Source organism: Gossypium hirsutum, chromosome D11 (genome assembly GCF_007990345.1).
Source record: "Gossypium hirsutum isolate 1008001.06 chromosome D11, Gossypium_hirsutum_v2.1, whole genome shotgun sequence".
Taxonomy (NCBI): domain Eukaryota; kingdom Viridiplantae; phylum Streptophyta; class Magnoliopsida; order Malvales; family Malvaceae; genus Gossypium; species Gossypium hirsutum.
The window spans coordinates 5,735,885-5,757,188 of NC_053447.1; the positions used below are offsets into that span (position 1 = coordinate 5,735,885).

General features: G+C 31.9%; 2 protein-coding genes and 1 long non-coding RNA gene across 3 annotated transcripts; 1 reads left to right on the forward strand and 2 right to left on the reverse strand.

The window, feature by feature from the left end:
- Window positions 1-1,934: 1,934 nt before the first annotated feature.
- On the reverse strand, window positions 1,935-3,066 carry LOC107911738 (uncharacterized). Its single transcript, XR_001688002.2, has 2 exons — window positions 2,847-3,066; window positions 1,935-2,621 (listed from the first exon to the last, which is right to left on the reverse strand). It is a non-coding gene; the product is annotated as an uncharacterized lncRNA (long non-coding RNA).
- A 7,028-nt stretch (window positions 3,067-10,094) lies between these two features.
- Window positions 10,095-10,805, forward strand: LOC107910857 (uncharacterized protein At4g02000-like). The gene has a single exon (XM_016838784.1). The coding sequence runs from the start codon at window positions 10,095-10,097 to the stop codon at window positions 10,803-10,805; it is 711 nt and encodes a 236-aa protein (XP_016694273.1).
- A 3,383-nt stretch (window positions 10,806-14,188) lies between these two features.
- LOC107911739 (uncharacterized) lies at window positions 14,189-15,600 on the reverse strand. The gene is made up of 4 exons (XM_016839647.2): window positions 15,169-15,600; window positions 14,940-15,068; window positions 14,657-14,760; window positions 14,189-14,524 (listed from the first exon to the last, which is right to left on the reverse strand). The coding sequence occupies exons 1-4, from the start codon at window positions 15,255-15,257 to the stop codon at window positions 14,415-14,417; spliced, it is 432 nt and encodes a 143-aa protein (XP_016695136.2). The 5' UTR covers window positions 15,258-15,600; the 3' UTR covers window positions 14,189-14,414.
- Between the last annotated feature and the right edge of the window lie 5,704 nt (window positions 15,601-21,304).

Below are 21,304 nucleotides of genomic sequence, written 5' to 3' on the forward strand. Positions count from 1 at the left end.
CAATTAGATTTAATAGCTTAATTTAATAATTATATTTTAATTTTAAATGTAATTTTAGTAAAATTAAATGGTTAAGATAAAAGTAACTTTAAATTAGTTTAAGATATCAAAAATTTATATCAATTAGTACAAGCTTGCATGCATCAATACAAGTCAGTATTGATCAAAGCAGGTTAGCACACATCAGAACAATCAAAACATACTGAAATTTTAATTGAAATAAAGCTTAAACTACTTGATACCGATTTAGGACCAAAACGATATATACTAAACAATACAATATCGACTACGATGAATTTTCTTCTTTATATTTTCATTATTAAAATTAAAATTTGTGCTCTTATTATTAATAATGTTATGCCTTAATTCAAACCACAACATCATTAGATTTAGAATTTTTAATGTCATACCATAAATATTTTTTTAAATACCATAGAAAAATTTTGGTTTTGAGTTATTTATATACATAAGAAATTTTTCAATGATGTAAATTTGAAGTAAAATATAATAGTGAGAGGAGTGATTTGTGACAAATTAAAATACTGGATTAAATTACATTTTTTTTTTGGAAATCCAAAAAATGTAGAATTAAATTCACACAATATTACATGAACCAAAAAATAAATTTGACTCTCTAAATTTGATGATGTGAATTCCTTAATCCCATTGAAAACTTTGAAGATTGTATAAAATAGGTCTAGAAAAAAAATCATAAATATGAATATATATATTTATATATATATGAACTCTCAATCCTATCAACCTTACATTTGTATCACTTGAGGCTAAAATTGACTTTAAGTATCCATTAAGAGTCGGGTTTAGCATTCAATTTTTTTCGATAAATTTGTTCAGATTTTAGAATTTGAATGATAATTTTTAACATTATTTAATATTGGCCAGTTTATCAGTTAATTGATTTATTTTTATATAATATAAATATGAAATCAATAATATATATTAAGTTGATTAAATTTCTTGATTTAATTATAAATTTTAATAATTTAAAACCGTTCGATTTAATCAATTTAATGAAGATCATAATTGATTTAACCAATAAAATTGATATGTGTTGATTAAATTAATTAAATTGGTTATAACCGATTTATACGGGAGAGTAGAATTGTTGATGGGTCGGGTTCGGGCCAGGGCCGGGCTTCATATATTTTTCATGAGCCGGGCCCGGGCAAAAATATCATATTAAAATTAATTGTTATTGAATTTATATCAAATGTCAAATTGTAATTTTTTATATATAATGAACAAAAAAATAAAATAAGATTACTTATTTGAATTTAATTACAAACAATTAATTTGAATTTAATTACAAACAATCAAATCTTAAAAATAAAAAATGATTATACAAGTAATTAAAACAATTAACTAAGAATTTAATTCCTTTTAACTTTTTAACTTAAATATTTTAAAGTTTATCATATCATTACATTTTTATGCTTTTAAAGGATAACAATATCAAAATTGATCCATACTATTACTCTCATTGATCTTTGATCCATAGTTCCATACTCAATTTAATAAGTAAGACAAAAGTAGCCAAAAAATACTATATCAAACTAATGAAAACAAATGTAACGGTTCGTTTGAGATTTTCCAATTCGTTTAGACCATAACGAATTGGAATATGAATGAAAACAAATCTCAAACAAATGTTTAGACCATAAATGTAATGGTAAGTTGGTAATAACCTGCAATTTATTACTCCCTAGCTTTCTCTTAATTAATCATTCAGTTGATGCTGGAACTAGTTAAATGAAAATAAATGAACTAATTTCAGCCCCCGCTTAAATAAATATTTTTTTTCTGCGAGGGATGCAATGAGCTTCAGGTTTCAACTACTTATGATTGTGTCTACACTGACATAAAGTTCAGGCTACCAAATATAAGCAAACAAAGCTCTTGCAAGTCAGTGGTAGTAAGAATGCATTATTACCAATAAAAATTCATTAGCTTTTCAAAACTGAAATAATAAAAAAGAAAAAGAAGGTGACAACAAAGACATAAAAGGAAGGTCCATGAGACTCTGACAATTGATTTATAATATGATTCATCCTTAGCAAATTATAAGGCAACTGAATGACTAGGTTAACAAGAAAATAAGCGAAATTAGGAATCCATAGCTCTTTCCACACAAAGAGCTTAATCAAGACTTAAGGCATCATGTATTAATGCATGAATGATGTGTACTGGCACCAACCTGCCAGAATATAATATTAAAACAAACTATAATCAGATATGCCAGGATCTTTACACCAGACCAAGTTTTATCTACTCTCTGCTACATATATGTGCTTTGAACCGTCATTACAGTAACATGTTTGTATTGGGTTTTTAGACAACTCATTTCAGAATGGCTAGAATAATCTAATAAAAATTTCAATGAAATACCCTTGAGTAGGTGTCTTTTTTTTATCATAAAGAGGATCACAGTTCATAAATAAATAAACTTACAGTTAAATAAGCAAACATCATATTCCAATTCGCTTGAGATTTTCCATTCATTGTTACTGGTTCGTCATAGCTTAAACACTGACAATTTCGATGGCCTTAAACTCATTTTCTCAACCTCATTTTGTGTTGATACCATTTATGTGCCAAGACACCTTCAAGCCATAAATATGGCAACATTAACAGAACACCATTAACAGCAAAAATAAAAAACACAACTATTAACAGCACTAACAGCAAAATCAAAATCAGAACACCATTAACAGCAAAATCAAAATCAAAACACCATTAACAGCAAAAATCAAAATCACAACCAACATCAAAAAGCAAAAAAGGGAGAAAACGTTAAAAAATTAGGAAACCGTTAACAGATAACTCACCTTTGAAGACGTTGAAGGCTAGATTCGCCGGAAGCACCGTTAGAGCGGAGGTGGAGTCGTGGAGGACCGGTCACCGGAGGTGGAATGGTGGGTCGGGCGAGGTGGGTTTCCGATTTGGGGGAAAAAAAGGGAAGGGAATTTAGGGATTTGTCTCTGAAGAAAAAAAAGGGAAGGGAAGGGTGTCGGGGAAATGGGGAGGGGAATTGGGAAAGTTAATTCTAATAATAAAATTTAAAAATAAAAAAAATTTATTTAGATCCGGGCTGGGCCCGGGCCAAAAAAATTTACCCGAGGCCCGGCCTGTTTTTAAAACGGGCCTATTTTTTTGCCCGAGTCCATATTTCGGGCCTATTTTTTTACCCAAACTCTCCCAAATTTCGGGCGGGTCTTCGGGCCGGGCTGGGCCGCCCAACCCATGAGCACCTCTACACCCAACCAGGCCCAAAGGCTCATCCAAAAAATGAGAGGGTTTTGAGCAAAAATATAGATCTGAAATATGGACTTGAACAAAAAACAATACCTATTTTCTAAATGAGTCGGATCTCGGGTTTTTTTTTTGCCCGGCCCGGATGCATTTTTTTTAAATTTGTTAGGAAACATTTGTTTTAATATTTTTAGTGCATTTGATATATTATATTTTTTAATTTCTTTTATATAATATTTTTTTAAAAAAATAATACAAGCCAGGTCGAGCTGAGCTCAAGTTTAGCATATATAATCTGGGCTGAATTTGAATAAAAATTTAGGTTTGTTTTCCAGTCGGAATCGAACTTGACCTATTAATCAAGCCTAAAATTTTGTTAGGATTCAATTCGAATTCAACCTGATCCATGGATTAACTCTATTGAAGAGATAAAGGCCATAACAAAGAAGAGGATAGCTTAAGGTAAATGAAGTTGAAAGCAGTATCTGCCTATTAATTGATACGGAGAATGAGACAAAGATGGTTACAGGAGGAGGAATAGATACTAAAATGCATGCACAAGGAAAGTCAATTAGGCAAAAAGCCATATTGCTTGGTACAAATAGTGTTGACATTTTTAAATTTGTTTTCAATTTTGCTTGGTTTTGGTTAGTTGGGGCATCTCTAATTGGACGTATGATGTCAATAGAATCATGTGCCCCATGAAAATTGGTATATTGATGTGTGTTTCTATCAGCATTTACAAAAATATATTTGACCAATATCGTGCCTTAAAACTAGATTTTATTCTTGAGCCAAGTCAAAATCATTTATATTTTCAAATCCAGAAAGTGGTCATAGAGCGATTTGTAAAGTATATTGATTAGTTTTAATTTATTGAATATTAAAATTTTAAATTTGTTTGATGACAAATTTTAAAAAAATATGTTTAATTGGATTTTTTTTATAAAATTGATTGAAAAAATAAGTAGATTGAAGAATATATTTGTTGAGTAATTTTATCTCGTATCTTATTAATGAGAGTAATTTAATCTCGTATCTTATTAATAATGGGAATATTCGGGTATTTATATATATTACATACTGTTACTGTTCACGACATGACCCAAATGTTCATGACTTTACCCTACTATTTCTAGGACTAACATTCTGAGCGGACTTCAAGCATACTGGACACTTGTTTCACTCTGGGTTGCCTGTCAAACCACACGATCTCCATTCTGCGAGCTCTTTGAGTATATGTGAACTAAGACCACGATCTTCCTTTGGTTCGTGCGAATTCTCCTTACGAGCTGGGTCCGCAAGCTCCCATGACTTTCCTCTCATGGTTTGCCTCACACTCAATCGTCTGGTGGGACCTATCCTAGTCACGGGTAGGCAACTCAAATCCTACCTGAGATTCGGGTTGGTGGTCACAAATGTATAACAACATTTAATATCATTTAAGTTTCTTATCTTATTCTTACATTTTCTTTTTAAATAAAAAATTAGATCATAATAATTTAAATTATTTTAATGTTTGGATATTTTAAAAACATATGTTTTTAACTTTATAATTTTTATTTAATATTTAAATTTACATATATCAAATAACATTGTTGTGCTTAACACTTAATTTTCACTAAATACTAAATTCTAAATATCTATATACTATTTATAAAACTCTTTACTAAGTTCGTGTTTAATAATGCTTTGAAGAAACACTTTTAGCTTGAAAAGCACGTTTGAGAGAAAAGTTGTACTAACTAGGTAACTTTGTTGTGAGATTTTTGACTTTTTAAAAGCACTTTTGGTCAAATGGAGAAACTAAAATTTTTAAGCACTTTGAAGTAATTAATTACATTTTCATCCCTCGTCCCTTTCCCTTCTATCATTTTGGCCTCCTTGTTGGTCTTGCCTCTGATCGTTTGCCCACTCCTGTCATCCTCCTTATTGGTCCCATTGAAGGCTTGATTGGTTATGGTGCTCAATGCCTTGTCGTCAGTTAGAAAATTCAACCAGTTCCTTATTGTCTGATGTGTATATTTATGTGCTTGGGAGGCAACAACACCACATGGATGAACACTGTCGTGTCACTTGCATCCACAACTTCCGGCGAAACTGTTGTCCGGTCTCTGGAATCTTTAAAGGGTATGTCAGTCTCAACACCGCTATCTTCTTCGACTTATGCTCTGCCCTCTTCTTCGATGACCTAGTACAATTTCTCGTCATGCTTGCTGCCATCCCTTTTGTTGTTTGCCTTGTCACCATATTCTTCCTCCGTGAAATCCCCCTAATCTACTTTTATCGCCATAGAGAAGGAAGAAACCTGCTATTTCGCACTATTATTTTTTAAAACAATACAAATGTGTTAATATCTAATTAAAAATATTTAATGATTATATTTAAATATTTAAAGGATAATTTATATATTCTAATTAAATTTTATAAATAATTAATATTAATTGTTTAAAAATATTTAAAATTTTTATTTCATATATTAAAATATTAACAACAAGTTATAATAAATTATTTTTTATATTCATACTAAAATATCATAGTACTAATTAATTTAAATATTATTTAAATACATATTTGTTATTTTATAATATCATGTTTAAAATAGATATTTTATTTCTCAAAAGCTAAAATTTTTTGTTTCTGTTATTGGCTAAAAAAGTGTTTTTTAAAAAAAAAAAATTTGTCCCAAAATCACTTTTGAAAAACTCAAAAGCATATTGTTTAGTAATACTTTTAACTCAAAAGTATTTTTTGTCTCAAAAGTGCTTCTTAGAAACAATGCTAAGTTGGTGTCACCTATCAATCTATCCTAGCTCAGTTAAAGAATTACAAAAAAAATATTTACAAAAAAAATTATATAATTATGAGAATAATTTCATCTTTTTCGAATTTAGATTTGAATAAGAATATACATATACAACTTTTATTTTTACCATTTAAACCAAATTTTAACAAGTATATTTTTATAAAAACTTTTTTACAATCCAAATTCATTGAATTCAACATTTAATTTTGTCATATATCTATTATTTTGTAATTCAAATTCATTTAATTCAACATTAAATTTTTGGGGCGTAAATGAACGGCTCAGAACTCTTTTTAACTCGTTCCATTTCCTTCTGTCTAAAGTCAAATGCATGCAATGTATGCACTTTGGCCTTGCCCTCACTAAGCACACTTTCTCTCATACCAATGTCCTGAAATCTATGGTTTAAAAATTCATCTGATTTTGGTTGCGAATAAATTGGTTTCTGATCAAGATTGGAAGGCGCAAATTTAATGAACTCGTTGATTCGTATGAATGTTCTTGGGGTTTTAGATGGTCACACGATATTAGCTTCAAGACAATAGCCAAGACCCCCCAAAAAAGAGCTACATGCTTTTTGAGTCCTGAAAAAAAATGCATAAAAAACAGAGGGGTTGAGCTAAATCTAAAGCCTAACGAATCCACATGGTAGCATAAATGAGACCTTGCTAAGAAGGGCATTGGTATGCATATCTAGATTATGCCACAACAACCCTAGCATTATATTTTTCTCAGGGGGGGGGGGCGGGCTAAACCTTAGGGCAGGTGACTAATGGCACCGGTATATGGTCAGAAACTTCAAGACACTTCCCATAATCTTTGAGTAGACTCTTTACCTCTCATAACATGAGGTCCCTAGCGAATATATTCCATTATGGGCAGCGAGAATGGAAGCAACCAAAATAAAAAAGTTCATAAAGAGAAAACCTATGGATGAGGCAAATAGATGAGAAGGGATCAAAATAATGAATGGCAATACGAATCTGATCAAATTAATTTTTTTTCATTTCCATCTACTATAAATATAGACTTCAAAATGTTGGTGTTGGCATCACATTTGAGGAAGAAAGGTCTAACATGAAGATAAGAATTGAGTTGGGTAGCCAAGAATGACTTGCCTGCTGCTCCTTTCAAAGAGGTTTCAAAAAATTTTCTTTGAGAACCCCTTGTTGGGTACCAGGCAGTCATCTTGGCTAACTTGACAGGCTCTTTTCTTTCATGTTAGTCCTTGTCTTCCCCATCTTGGCTTAACATTTGGATAAGGAATTGTTGGGGATCACAATGGGAGCATGCATGCATGCATACATAAGCATATGATCGAGGAAGAGAGGTCTTCCATGAAGATAAGAACCTAGTTTGGTAGCCAAGGATGACTTGCCTGCACCTCACGACAAGTTTCACTAAGGCTAGCCCTGTTTTTGGTTTGCAGGCAATCATCCTTGGTTAAGCTGACAGGTTCTCCTCTTTCATGATAGACCCTTCTCTTCTTCCTTTAAACAAGTTAGTCGAGGGGCATGGATTGATCACTTCATTTCAGAGATTACAGATAGGAAACAGAATGGCAGGTGAGGTGATGAGCCACTCCTTTGATGATATGGATCATGTGTCAGTATCTCATTTCTTGTCTGATGCCTATATATTAATTGAACAGAGGCTGTACCACCAGCTATAAGATCAATCTTTTTACACATGAGAAATTAATTTGGAAACTGATACATTCGTTTGTTTGTTCAAGGAAGAAGATCGATTTTCAATTTGCTTTTTTAAGCTGTTTATATTTACTTGTCAGTTTATGAAACCTAATCATATTTTCATGGAAGGGATACTGATCAGAGCTTAATGATTAATTTTTGGGTAAATTTCAAGAATACTGATCCAATGCTAAGAGAGATCCAAGAGAAATTTCCAAAAAGAAACCACAAATATTAAGAATCCTGTAAATATACGTAGTCCTGTCTTAATGCTACAAAATTGTAAAGACTCTGAGACATGTATGCTTTGGATGGTTTCTCATAATTAACCAAACCCATGTACCAGAAAATCATGTTCATCCACTGTATATTTATTTCTGTGGTGGATTCTCCTTCATGATTACAGGGTTGAAGATGCCATGCCACCTGGGATTTTCCAAGCAACCATCAATGTAATATATATAATCATATGGGTCTTACCTTCCTGGAAGTCCATCATAAACAGTAAGTTTTATGGAAAACTATTAATTCACCATCCGTGATTCCTTTACAGAAATACGGACGCATCTACACTGTTGAGTTTTCTCTTCAAATCTATACCATTAGCTATCTTTCTTCTATATTAAGAGTCCTTTTCCCCTCTTCTGCAAACCCTTCCAAAATAGTTTTCCACATTATATATTACAAGATTCAATGTTGAGTTGGACGACTTATTTAAATGCGACGTAAGTAATTATTTTTTTAACAATTTTAAATCAATAAAATAAGATTAGATGGTTGTTTAATATAAAGGGATTAACTTAATAATAATCCTAAAAATTAAAGTTTTATATACCAATAAAATTTTGTCACACCATCAAATTTTAAAGATACGAAATTATTATTATACATTCATCCATAGAGAAATTATTTAATAACATTTCAACAATTTTTGCATATCATTGACATATCATTTTGGTAATTTTTTTACCTTGAACCTCAAATCGTAAATCCTGAATCATGGATATAGAATCTTGAACTTTGAATACAATACCTAAAACCCTAAACTCGAATCCCAAACTCATAACTCATAACCTCGAACCCTTAAACCTCGAAGTCAAACCCGAACCTTGAATTTGTAATCTTGAACCCAAACCTCGAACCTCGAGGTTCGAGGTTCACGGTTTAAGGTTCAAAGTTCGAGGTCAAAGTTCAAGATTCTGGGTAAAATAATTACCAAACTGATGTGTCAATGATATGGAAAAAATTGCACAAAAATAAAAAATATTAACTTATGAAAAAAACAAAATGATTAAAATTTGTAAAAGAAGAAAAGATGTTGATTTATAATTTTAAAAAATAATTATTTTAAATAATTTAATTAAAGTTAAATTAAGTTGGAGAAAATATTAGATATAGATGAGTCTATAATAATACTTTGTTATCTTTAAAATTTAATAACGTAGCACTAATCTATTGGTGTCTAAAAACTATATTTTTTAGGATAATCTTAATACAATTTATTTCATAGGAATAACTTATATTAAGATGATCCTAAAAATTAAAATTTTTAGGCACCAATAAAATTTTGACACATCATCAAATTTTAAAGACGTGAAATTATTATTAATTTATTATACATCCATCTATATTCATCCTACTCTCCAACTCTATTTTTTTAAAAACATAATTAATTAAAATAAGAAAAATCAAATAACATACACAATTCTTATTACTAAAGATTCAATGCAATAAAAATTTTACTTTTAAAAAATGTATAATATGAAGTAGAAAAAAATTTAAAATGGAAAAAAGAAAAAATCCACTTTTAGAAGTTAATTTTTTTAAAAAAATTTGATTGCACAAAAAATATTAACTTTTGAAAAAAAATGATTAAAAATTGTAAAAGAATAAAATATTTTTATTTATAATTTAAAAAATTAATTTTTAAGTAATTTAATTAAAGTTAAATTAAGTTAGAGAAGATAATAAATACAGATGAGTGTATAATAATACTTTATTATCTTTAAAGTTTAATAGCGTGACACTATTTTATTAGTGCCTAAAAACTATACCTCTTTATAAAGAAGTCTGCCTTTAAAATTTATCTTTATACTTTTCTCGCTTTTCTCACTTTTGAAGTCTGCCTTGTTGCACGAAGTTAGGGTTTTCTTGTTTGCCTTGTCGCACGAAATTCAAATTCTAGGGTGATTGAAATACTACCGATTGGAAGGAATTTTTGACTTAAAGTTTAGGGTTTTTTTGTTTACCTTGTCACGAATCTTAAATCTAATACGGTGGTTCTGCCGGTTAAAGGGAAGTTAATTACTAGAAGACAAAGAAGGGTCATGGCCAATGTTAATCACGTGGATACTGAGTTAGCCAACCTCAATATCAACGATGAAGAGGAAGATCCCATGGTGGTATTGGAGGAAAATAAGGCTGATGAAGAGTTATATGATCTATGTCTGGTGGGGAGAGTTATTACGGATAGCATTGTAAATTTCACATCTTTAAGAAACACGTTGGCTGATTTATGGCATCCATTAAGAGGAGTATCAATCATAGAATTAGAGAATAAAAGGATTTTATTTAGATTCTACAGTGAGATTGATTTAAAGCGTGTCATGGATGGGATGCCATGGTTTTTTAATAGACATCTCATTATTTTTCATAGGTTAGCAAGAGACGAAGATCCTAATTTGATCCCCCTATGGAATGCAGCTTTTTGGGTTCAGATCCACAACCTACCCAAAGGAGTAACATCAGAGGGAACATCGCGTCAGCTGGGTGACTTTATTGGCAAATTTATGGAGTATAATTCTGCAATGGTGACAAGAGGGGGAGGTAAATTCATGAGAATTAGGGTTCTACTTGATATTCGAAAACCACTGAAAAGGAAAAAACGAATCAGCATCGAGCAGAATAAATTTATATATGTTATATTTCAGTATGAGAGACTGTCACTTTTTTACTTTATTTGTGGTCGACTTGGTCATGGAGAGAGTTTCTGTGAAGTAAGATTAACACTTGGGAACCAACAAGTGGAGTTTGGGTAGGATCTGTCGCTAAGAACAATGCCAAGACGGGGAGGACAGGCCGTGAGCAAATGGCTAAGAGTGGATACAGAAAAGGAAAAATGGAATGATATGGAGATTGATGGGGAAAGAAGGCTAAGAAGATTTGACGAAGAGGGTAATAATAGGAACAAGCTCAGGGGGGAAAGAGGTGCCTTGGGACGTATCACTCGGCAAATTTGGATCATAAACGAAAGGGATCGATTTAATTTGAGAAATTTAAAGGAAAAAGAGTTCGAAGAAGAAATGGAAGATTTACCAATAAAGCTTGTTGATGGAAAAAAACGGCAAAGGATTAATCCTGAAAATGTGTCTTTAGGAAATAGTAAGAGCCTAACAGAAGGAAATATGGAGATCAATTTATCGGCAGTCACTCCAAAGGTGACTGACCGGGCACAATGAAAATCTTAAGTTGGAATGTTCGGGGTTTGGGGCATCCTCGAACTGTACGACGTCTCAAAAACAAATTGAGACATATCAAGCCCCAAATATTATTTCTTATGGAAACAAAGGTTACAAGTAAACGAATGGAATCAATAAGAAGACAATGTGAGTTTACATGTGGTATTGATGTGGCGGCAGTAGGCACGAGTGGAGGGTTATCATTAGGATGGAAGGAGGGAGGGAATGTATTGTTGAAAAGTTTTTCAAAATCTCATATCGATGTAGAAATCGAAAATGAAGAGGAGATGGGTTCATGGAGACTCACGGGATTTTACGGAGAACCAGTGGAGAATGAAAAGAAAAAGACTTGGGATCTATTAAAGCTCCTAAAACGTGAAAGTAGCAAACCATGGCTGACTATCGGAGATTTCAACGAAATTCTCTTTTCTTTTGAGAAAAAAGGGGGGAGAATCCGTGATGAAAGGCAGATGAATGCATTTAGGGAAACACTTGAGTATTGTGATTTATATGATTTGGGGTTTTCGGGACAATGGTACACATGGGAAAGAGGCTGGCTGACTAACAACAACATTAGGGGAAAGATTGGACAGAGGTGTTGCAAATATGGAATGGTGGGACCTTTTTCCAAGATTTAAGGTTAGCCACTTACAACACAGTTTTTCAGATCACTGTCCAGTCATGGTTGATACATTTTGGGATGAAGGGATACTAGGGAAGGAAAAACATTGGCATTTTCGTTTTGATGCAAATTGGATTCTAAACGAGAAAATTGAGGAGAGGATAACACGGGAGTGGAATTCAAATAATCTGGATGTGCTTGAGAAGTTGAAAAAAGTGGGTACGAATCTGAGTACTTGGGCGAAGAAGGAGAAACGACGGAAAGAACAACGAATGAAAGATTTAAATGGTAGACTACTGAAACTGGGGGCTAGCGATATCAGTAATGTTGTTTTGGATGAGATTACTAAGATTAAGCTAGATTTGAATCTTGAGGCAGATAAAGAGGAACTTTTCTGGGAACAAAGGGCAAGAGTTAACTGGCTTCAAATGGGAGACAGGAATCCGGCATTTTTTCACAAGAATACAACAAATCGCAGAAGAAAAAATAGGATTCAGGGGCTGGAAAATGAAGTTGGAAACTTGACCACTGATGAGTCTGAAATCACGATTCTAGCTACTAAGTTTTTCACAGATTTGTTCTCATCTAAACCAGTGGAAAACAATGACAGATTGTTTAATTCGTTTTTACCATGCATCACAGAGGAACACAACAGTATTTTAATGGAGGAATTTAAAGAAGAAGAAGTGGTGAGGGCGATAAAATCCATGGCACCCCTTAAGGCATCATGACAAAACAAATTTCCAGTAATTTTTTATCATAAGAATTGGCATGTTGTTGGAGAGGGAGTTTCAAAATATTGTTTGGATGTTCTTAATGGACGAAGAAATGTAGAGGAGATAAACAAAACAAACATAGTTCTTATACCAAAAGAGAAATCGCCAAAGTCTATAAACAAGTTTCGACCCATTAGCTTGTGCAATGTTATTTACAAAATTGTCTCAAAAGTCATTGTTTCACGTTTTCGACAGGTACTGGACTTATGTATTGAGGATACTCAATGAGCGTTTGTACCAGGAAAACAAATAACAGACACCATTCTAGTTGCTTATGAGGTATTGCACTCGTTCAAAAAAAGAAGAGGAACATCGAAAAAAAGCTTTGCTTTGAAACTAGATATGAGCAAAGCATACGACAGAGTTGAGTGGAGATTTTTAGAAAAATGATGCACAGTATGGGATTTTGTGAGAACTAGATCTTACTGGTTATGAGATGTATCACCAGTGTAGTATATACAGTGGTGGTTAACGGGAAAAACGGGGAAGAATTCAGGCCACAACGAGGATTAAGACGAGGTGATCCATTAAGTCCATATTTATTTCTCATTTGTGCCAAAGGATTTTCAAGACTGATTGCACTTGCAAAAAGGGAAAGGAGTCTTGTTGGGACAAAGGTGGGGAGAGGTAACGTGTCAGTGTCACATCTGTTCTTTGCAGATGATAGTATTCTATTTGGAGAAGCTTCAACAGAAGGAGCTAACCGTATGAAAAGTGTGATACAGGAGTATGAAAAGGTTTCTGGACAATTGGTTAATTTTGAAAAATCCCTTATCTATTACAGCGGCAATGTGGATTCGCTTACAAAGGATCAAGTGGGAAGGATATTAGGCGTCAGGAATTCCAATAATCCAGAAAAATATCTGGGGCTTCCAACCATGGTGGGTCGCCGAAAAAAGCATGCTTTTGTTGAGTTAAAAGAAAAATGCATGAAGTTATTGGGCAACTGGAAAATGAAATTTTTTTCGGCTGGAGGGAAGAAGGTACTTTTAAAATCTATTTTTCAAGCAATTCCGATTTGTGCAATGCAATGTTTTAAGTTACCAGTTACATTTTGTCATGAATTGGAGATTCTGATGTGTAAATTCTGGTGGAGGAATTCTAAAACAAATAAACGGATTCACTGGTGTAAATGGAAGGAGTTATGCAGTGCCAAAGCAAAGGGAGGATTAGGATTTAAAGATCTGTCAAAATTTAATTTGGTCCTGTTAGCAAAGTAGGGGTGGAAAATTATTATGCAACCTGATTGTTTGTTGGCACGCGTAATGAAAGCCAAGTATTTTCCAAAAGGTGATTTTATGAGTGAGGGGATAGGAACCTACCCTTCGTATACCTGGCGCAGCATTTTAGGAGCTAGATATCTTCTTGAAGAAGGAATGGGCTGGAGAATCGGTAATGGGGAATCAGTGAACATTTGGAATGATAAATGGCTTCCTGGACCTGGCAATGACAGAATTGAATGTCAAAATATTGATATAAGGTACACCAGAGTGTCTGATTTAATTAATAAGGAAGAGAATACCTGGAATCAAGAAGTTATTCGCACGCTGTTTGGAGAGAAACAATGGCAGAACATAGCTTCAATTCCTTTAGTGAGCAGCAGATTACAGGATACTCTAGTATGGCGTGGTGACAACTCCGGGGTATATACAGCAAAAAGTGGCTATAGATGGCTTATTACAGAGGGGGTACAAAATTAAATAATGAAAATACTACCACTTTCTTTACAAAGCTCTGGGAGCTCAAGATCCCTAGTAAAATATGCATCCTAATTTGGAGAACTGTTAATGGCTATATTCCTACTTTACAGAATCTAAAACCCGTAGCTTGGTCCGTAATACTGTTTGCCCAGTGTGTCAAGTTGAAGAGGAATCGGTGGAACATCTCTTTAGAGATTGTATCTTCACGCAACAGGTTTTGAGGGGATTGGGAGTGAAAGTCACAACATGCAATCAAGAAACCAGTTGGAAAAATTGGTTAGTAAAAGATTTTGAAAGTCAGAGCATAAGAGATTGTAAACTTAGAGCTATCACCTATTGGGCAATTTGGCATAATCGCAATAAAAGTTATCATGAGGGTGTACGGGAGACAGCAACTGAAGTAGTGGGTTTTATTAAGGCCTACGACATTGAGATATCTGCTACAAGGGAAAAGTTAGCGAGTTCATGTGATGGTAGAATATTAACCTGGGAACCACCTGACAATGACACCATAAAAATCAATTTTGATGCCTCCTTTAATCAATCAGCAAACTTCTCTACCACAGAAATCATTGCACGAAACAAAGATGGACTGATAATGGCAGCAAGTACCTACCCATGGAAAAATATTGCAGATCCCGTTATGGTTGAGGCAAGGGCGTGTCTGCAAGCTGTTATTTTGGCGGAAGAAATGGGATTCCAGGATGTATGCTTTGAAGGAGACGCGCTAACCATAATACGCAAACTGAGAGCCACGGATGAAGATAAATCGTGCATCCGCAACTTGATTAAAGAGATTAAGGAAAAAGGACGTAGATTTAGAAGACTGAGTTTTCAGCATATACCGAGGGAAGCTAATAAAGTGGCTCATGCGATGGCGAAATATGGAGAACGATACGAGCATCTTCGATTTTGGATTGAGGAAGCACCACATGCAGTAGAGTTTCTAGTAAATCAAGAAAGGAGAAATAACAGACACAGTGGTATGAGAGAAAGGTCGAGTCCGGGTTTGAGGTGATGGTGCACCCGAAGAACTCGTGTTTTGAAGAGACTGTGAAATCAAGAAAGTAAGATTTTGGAAGATAAGAGATCTCTTGAATGGCTGATAAGGGAGTTTTGCTGTTTGATGAAGAAGAGAGGAGATGGAGGGTTCATATATTCGTTCATTTTTTATTTTAGGTGATTTTGATTTTCTAGGAACAGCTTTAAAGTTTTGTTTCTCAAGGCACCATTTAGGTAGCCAATCTTTTTTGTTTCTTTTTGCTACTTTTAAGACTGTATTCATTTTCATCTTTTCTCTTGATAATATAAATATCAGCACAGTTAAAAAAAATTTATTGCTAAATAAGCATCCATCATTCAATTAAAAACATGAATTTTAATTAACTTATTATTTGTGTAAAAAAATATTTTAACCAATTATTATTTTTTATTTCATTAGTATGAAAAGTTTTGATAATTAAATTTAAATCTTATTTATTATAATAAAAATAAATATTATTTAATTATTATGAAGATAAATAATATTTATCTTAATATTTAGGGTAAACAATACTTAAAGTTGTTTTAAAATAGGGTGTCTTATTTTGATCATTATAATTTTCTTCTCAATTAAGTCATTTTAATTAAGATAATTATTTGAACTGGTTACTGTCGTTAAAAATTATGTTAATCCATTAATAGATTGCTGACGTGACATGTTAGTCAATTGATGACACGCGACACTTTTTTTTTACTTTTGACTAAAATGTTGGGATCTCCTTATAATTATTCCAAAAAAAATTTTCTCCCTTAATAGAATTTAAATGATGAATGTAAAGAAAATAATAAAATCATAATCATAATAAAAATGAAATTCTAAATTATTAAAATAATAATTTATTTTAATTATACTTAAATTAAATTATTAATTTTTCTATTTAACTTAAATTAAATGATAATAAATTCTAAATATAATAAATAGAAATAATAACTGAATAGAAATAGTCTCTCTATCGTTATCTTGCCCCTCCAGCCATAAACTTCTCTTTCATGTAATGTTTATCCACCGTTAAGGAAACCGATTGGTTGTAGCACTGGTGGCGCCAATGAGGTGGATCCTAATGCTCCGAAAAAAAATGGTCCTCCTATCTTCCTCTACCCTTAAACTTGTTGCCTCGTTTATAGGCCATATTTGTCAAAGTCGTAAAACTCTATGTCCTTGTACTTCTCGGATATAATCTTTGCTTGAACTTTTCTTGCAGGATAAGAAACAATATTTTTTCTGAAGTAATTATAATAATTACTATTTATTTTATTTCATTTTCCAGAAACTTGGACTTGAGTCTTGTAATATCCCGAAAATTACTACAGTAAGAAAATAGGTATACTTGATATAGTAAAATAAGGAAATAAAGTGACAAAAAGCAAAATTTTGATTTATGTCAACATTGGGAAGTATATTATGACATATTAATGAAAGAAAGGACTAATTCACAAAAGTGAGAAAAGTTTTGTTGCCTATGAGTAAATCTTTAAAATTTGAGGGGTTAAAGTATAAATATGAAAATTTTGAAGGATTAATTGTGCAAATATTTTAAGGGTGAAATGATCTAGAAACTAAGGAAAATGGATGAATTAGGATCAAATTGAATAAGTGAAGAATTATGAGGGACTAAATCGTAATTTTACCAAATTGAGTTATGACTCAAGGATGAAATTTTAAAAGATCATGAAGGGCAAAATGGTCAATTAGAATGAGAGAGAAATCTAGAAGGCAATGATGATGTTGGAGATATTTTAGATAAATAAATAAATATTAGTTTATAATATTTTATTTAATTTTTTAATGATATTTTATTATTTTATTTAGTATATATATGTAGAAAGAAAGGGAAAAAAAAGCCACCATCCCACCATTTTTGCCATGCACCAACGTGAGAAGAAGAGAGAAAGAAATAAAGTTTTACTTTCTTTACAATTTGGTCCTTTCACCAAATACTCACCATTTTCACTTAGAAATCAAAAGAATTTTCATATCCATCGAGAGAGAAAGATAACAAGGAGACTATGGGGAGCTAAAATATCAAGTTAGATTCAAGAAATAGAAGCTGGAGGAGAGAGAAAATCAAGTTAAAATTTGAAACTAATAGAACAAGGTAAGAACATTGAGATTTCAATACATTTTTAAGTTTGATATTATTGAAAAAGCATGGAAATGATGTTATAGTAGAGTTTTTGTTATATAAATTCTTATGTTCTTGATATATTAGTGAAGGAAAATAAGTGAAAGTGATGGGAAATATTATAGAGAAAGGGAATAAGGGAGTTATAAACTTAGCAATCAACATCTTCCACTAAAACAGTTTTGGACAGCAGCAGTAGGTTAATTTTGAAAAATCACCATAAATTGTGCAAATCGAATTAGAGGATGAAAAAAATATGGAATTAAATATTATTTAGTATAGTTTCTCATAGAAGAAACGGTGTAAGTAATGGAATTGTAAATCATGAGATATAATAAATTTTGTGAGACAAGGTCAGAATGATTTCGGGTTCCCGTATTCTGACTTTGGAAAATCATAAAAAATTAGATAAAAATAATTAGGGGCTTAAATTTATATTTTTAAATACTTAATTAGTCTATTTTCAATATAAACAAATGGTAACATCATCAAAATTCTGTACGAGGAGATAATAAATTTTTAGTGAAGAAGGGTCGAAACTGTAAGACTGCAGAAAATATATGACTTTAAAAAATAAACTGTACTTATTGGATGGACCAAAAAATTTTGAAAATTTTGTGGTAATAATATATGTGAGTCTAGTTTCAGATAAAATTAACAGATCTCAATTCAGAGTTTTGTAGCTTAAGATATATAATTAATTTAGTGACCATGACTTAAGTGAATAGCTTGTTATGAGTAAATAAGTAAATAGTGGTATTATGTATATACCAAGGATGTGGAATGGAGAGGAGAAGGAGGAAAAATATATGTGAATATTCAGCTAATATGAGATTATTTTAAAAATATCTAATTTACATATTTTAAGTTTAGGGACTAAATTGAACAAATGTGAAACTTTAAGGGTAAATTTGTAAAAATATCAAAAAGTGATCAAATTGCATGAAATGAATTGTTTTATTATTTAAATTAATAAATTGAATGAAATATTATTTAGATCAAGATTGAGTGAAAATATGAGGAAAATAGGAAATTACCAAAATGTCCCTAAATTTTGGTATTTCTACAATTTAGCTTGGTAAGTTCGTATGAACTATATTTTATATAATTTTAATTAAAGTGAATGTTATTTGGTGATGAATATTATATAAATATGTATTTTATTATTGGAATTGAATTATTATTGGTAATATGTATAATTATGAGATGCACTGAAATGATTATCGGAAGCTCAATTAGATTGGAAGCTTGTTGGAGATATATCACATTATTCATTGGTTTTATCAGTAATTTTGGATGATTTTATTCTGGTTATAATGACATGAATAAGTTAAATTGGCCAACGTTAGCTCATTAATGTTTTGATATTGATTGGTTATAAATATGAATGCTTGATGAAATAATGAAATGTTTGTAAATTAATTTGTAAACTCCAGTAATGCCCTGTAACCCTATTCTGGCAATGGATATGGGTTAGGGGTGTTACAAGTCTAGTACTACAATAATTACTATTTATTTTTTTATTTTCTAGAATAATGATAATAATTACTATTTTTTGTTTTGTTTTCTGGGCATTTAAGTATAATAAGATAACCAAGTAAGGTGCATGGCCCTAAAAGTCGTCGTCGTCGTCGTCTTCCAAAAATATAAAGGAGATATTGTGATTGGGAAAGGGCGTGTGTGAAAGTGAAAACTTTTGAGGTGAGGCTGGCAGGGGAGAAAGACACGTCGAATCAAAGTGTGGGGTTAGGGTTAGGTTGTTTAGGACCAGTTCTTCATTACTTTTGAAAAGTGCTTTTGAAAAATGCTATGGAAAAGTGCTTTTGAGAAGTGCTGTAACACCCCTTACCAGTATTCGACACCAGAATAGGGTACGAGGCATTACCAGAACACATACACTTGTAAACATATTTAACCGAGTTATAAAACTTCATCTAAATTAAAACTTTCAAATTATTAACATGATTTTATAATTCTTCCTAATATATCCTCAAAATATTATATTCATAATAAGTAGGACCTACGAGACCCGATACATATTCATGCAATTCACAAGTCTTAATAATTCAATGCTTCATTTCCATTTCATTCAATTCACAAAATTCTCATGTTCACAATTCAAATCATTAAGTTCAATACTAATACGTATTTATCATTTAACTCAACGTTTATTGATTATACCATTCATTAACACATTTATGAAATTTTCAAGTTTGCAATGAAAATATCACTTTAGCTTAAATAACAACATCAACTCAACTCATCATCCTGGTATAAATTCACTACCACTTATTCATTTACTATAATTCTTTTGGGTCCATTTGTCACTTACCATCCTTAATCAAATTAGGGAACGGTTATGGAAAATTGAGTACTTCACTTCCACTTTGCCATAGTAAAACTATAGTCTTGCGTATGATCACTTAGCACTTTCCGAAGCCATAGCCTTGCCATGGTCTTACACAGATCACATTTATCACTTGTCACTGATCAGATTAGTGTAGCTAAAGCTACCACTCATCACTTGTCACTTGTCACTGATCAGATAAATGTAGCTAAAGCTATCACTTATTACTTGTCACTAGACCTGTCCATGGGCTGGGCCGGGCCGGGCCCATAAAAAATTTCAGCCCGCTTCCTAAGCCCGGGCCAGGCTCGGCCCAAAATATGGGCCTGAGATTTTGTCCAGGCCCGACCCGAGAAAAAAATATGTGGCCCGAGCTCGGCCCGGCCCGGCCTGTTTTTAATTAAAATTATTTTTTTTGATAAAATTAAAACTAATTGTTAGTAAAATTATCAAATTATTAATTGTTAATTGTATTAATTGTTGTAACAAAATCTAACATTTGATTAGTTTACATTTTTGTATTATCAAATATTTTTGTAAACAAATAAGTTTACATTTTTTTTATCTTAAAACCAACCAATATTACACGTGCAGGATTTAATCACTTTCAATTGAGATAGTCATACTTATTCTAAAAGCTAAATTACATATGTACCAAAAAAGAAATTAATGAAATTCAAACTGCATAAATCCAATCCAAAATCTTAAATAGAAGCATCTCTATTTCTCAATCCCATTATTTTCCTACTAGTAGATAAGCAAGTTTAGCTTACGGGAAAATCTGCTAATCTGCAAAATGTTGTACAAAGTAAAATAAAGGGAAATCAAATTAAATTAAATTGTAAAAAAGAAAATGTAAATGAAACCTTACAGGAAAGGAAGCTAAGGTAAGCCAAATCGATTTCAATGTCGATTGTTTCTGCAATAAAACAAAGCAAAAAAAAAAAGATGATGAGATTAAATGAATAAACTAAGCTTGTGATCTTAGTAAACATTATAATAAATTCATTAAACTCGAATCTCATGCAATTTCAAAATTTTGAGAACTTTATTTCCAGATATAAACATATAAACAAACATTTACCACTTAATTATTTGATTGAATCATAGATTAACAGAAAGCTAATTGAAAAATTCGTTTCAAAATCCATTGTTAATGATTTCTTAAAAAATTCAAACATTTTAATCACAAAAAAATTATCCCCCTCCCAAAAGCCTCTCTAGAGAACAGAGCACACCTAATAGCTTATTTGTTCTTTCGACAGACGCTCCAAAATCTAAGGCAGCTTTTCCACTACACAGCTGAAAATACACAAGAAAGGGATTAAGAATAATCCTGCAAATAAAACCACCTCAGGAATCAAACAAGGCCATATGCATTCCACCATCATCCAAAGAATTATTTGCAAATTGCAAATGATGTTTTTTCGTGATATTACAGGCAAGCAAACATAACATGTTTCCAACATC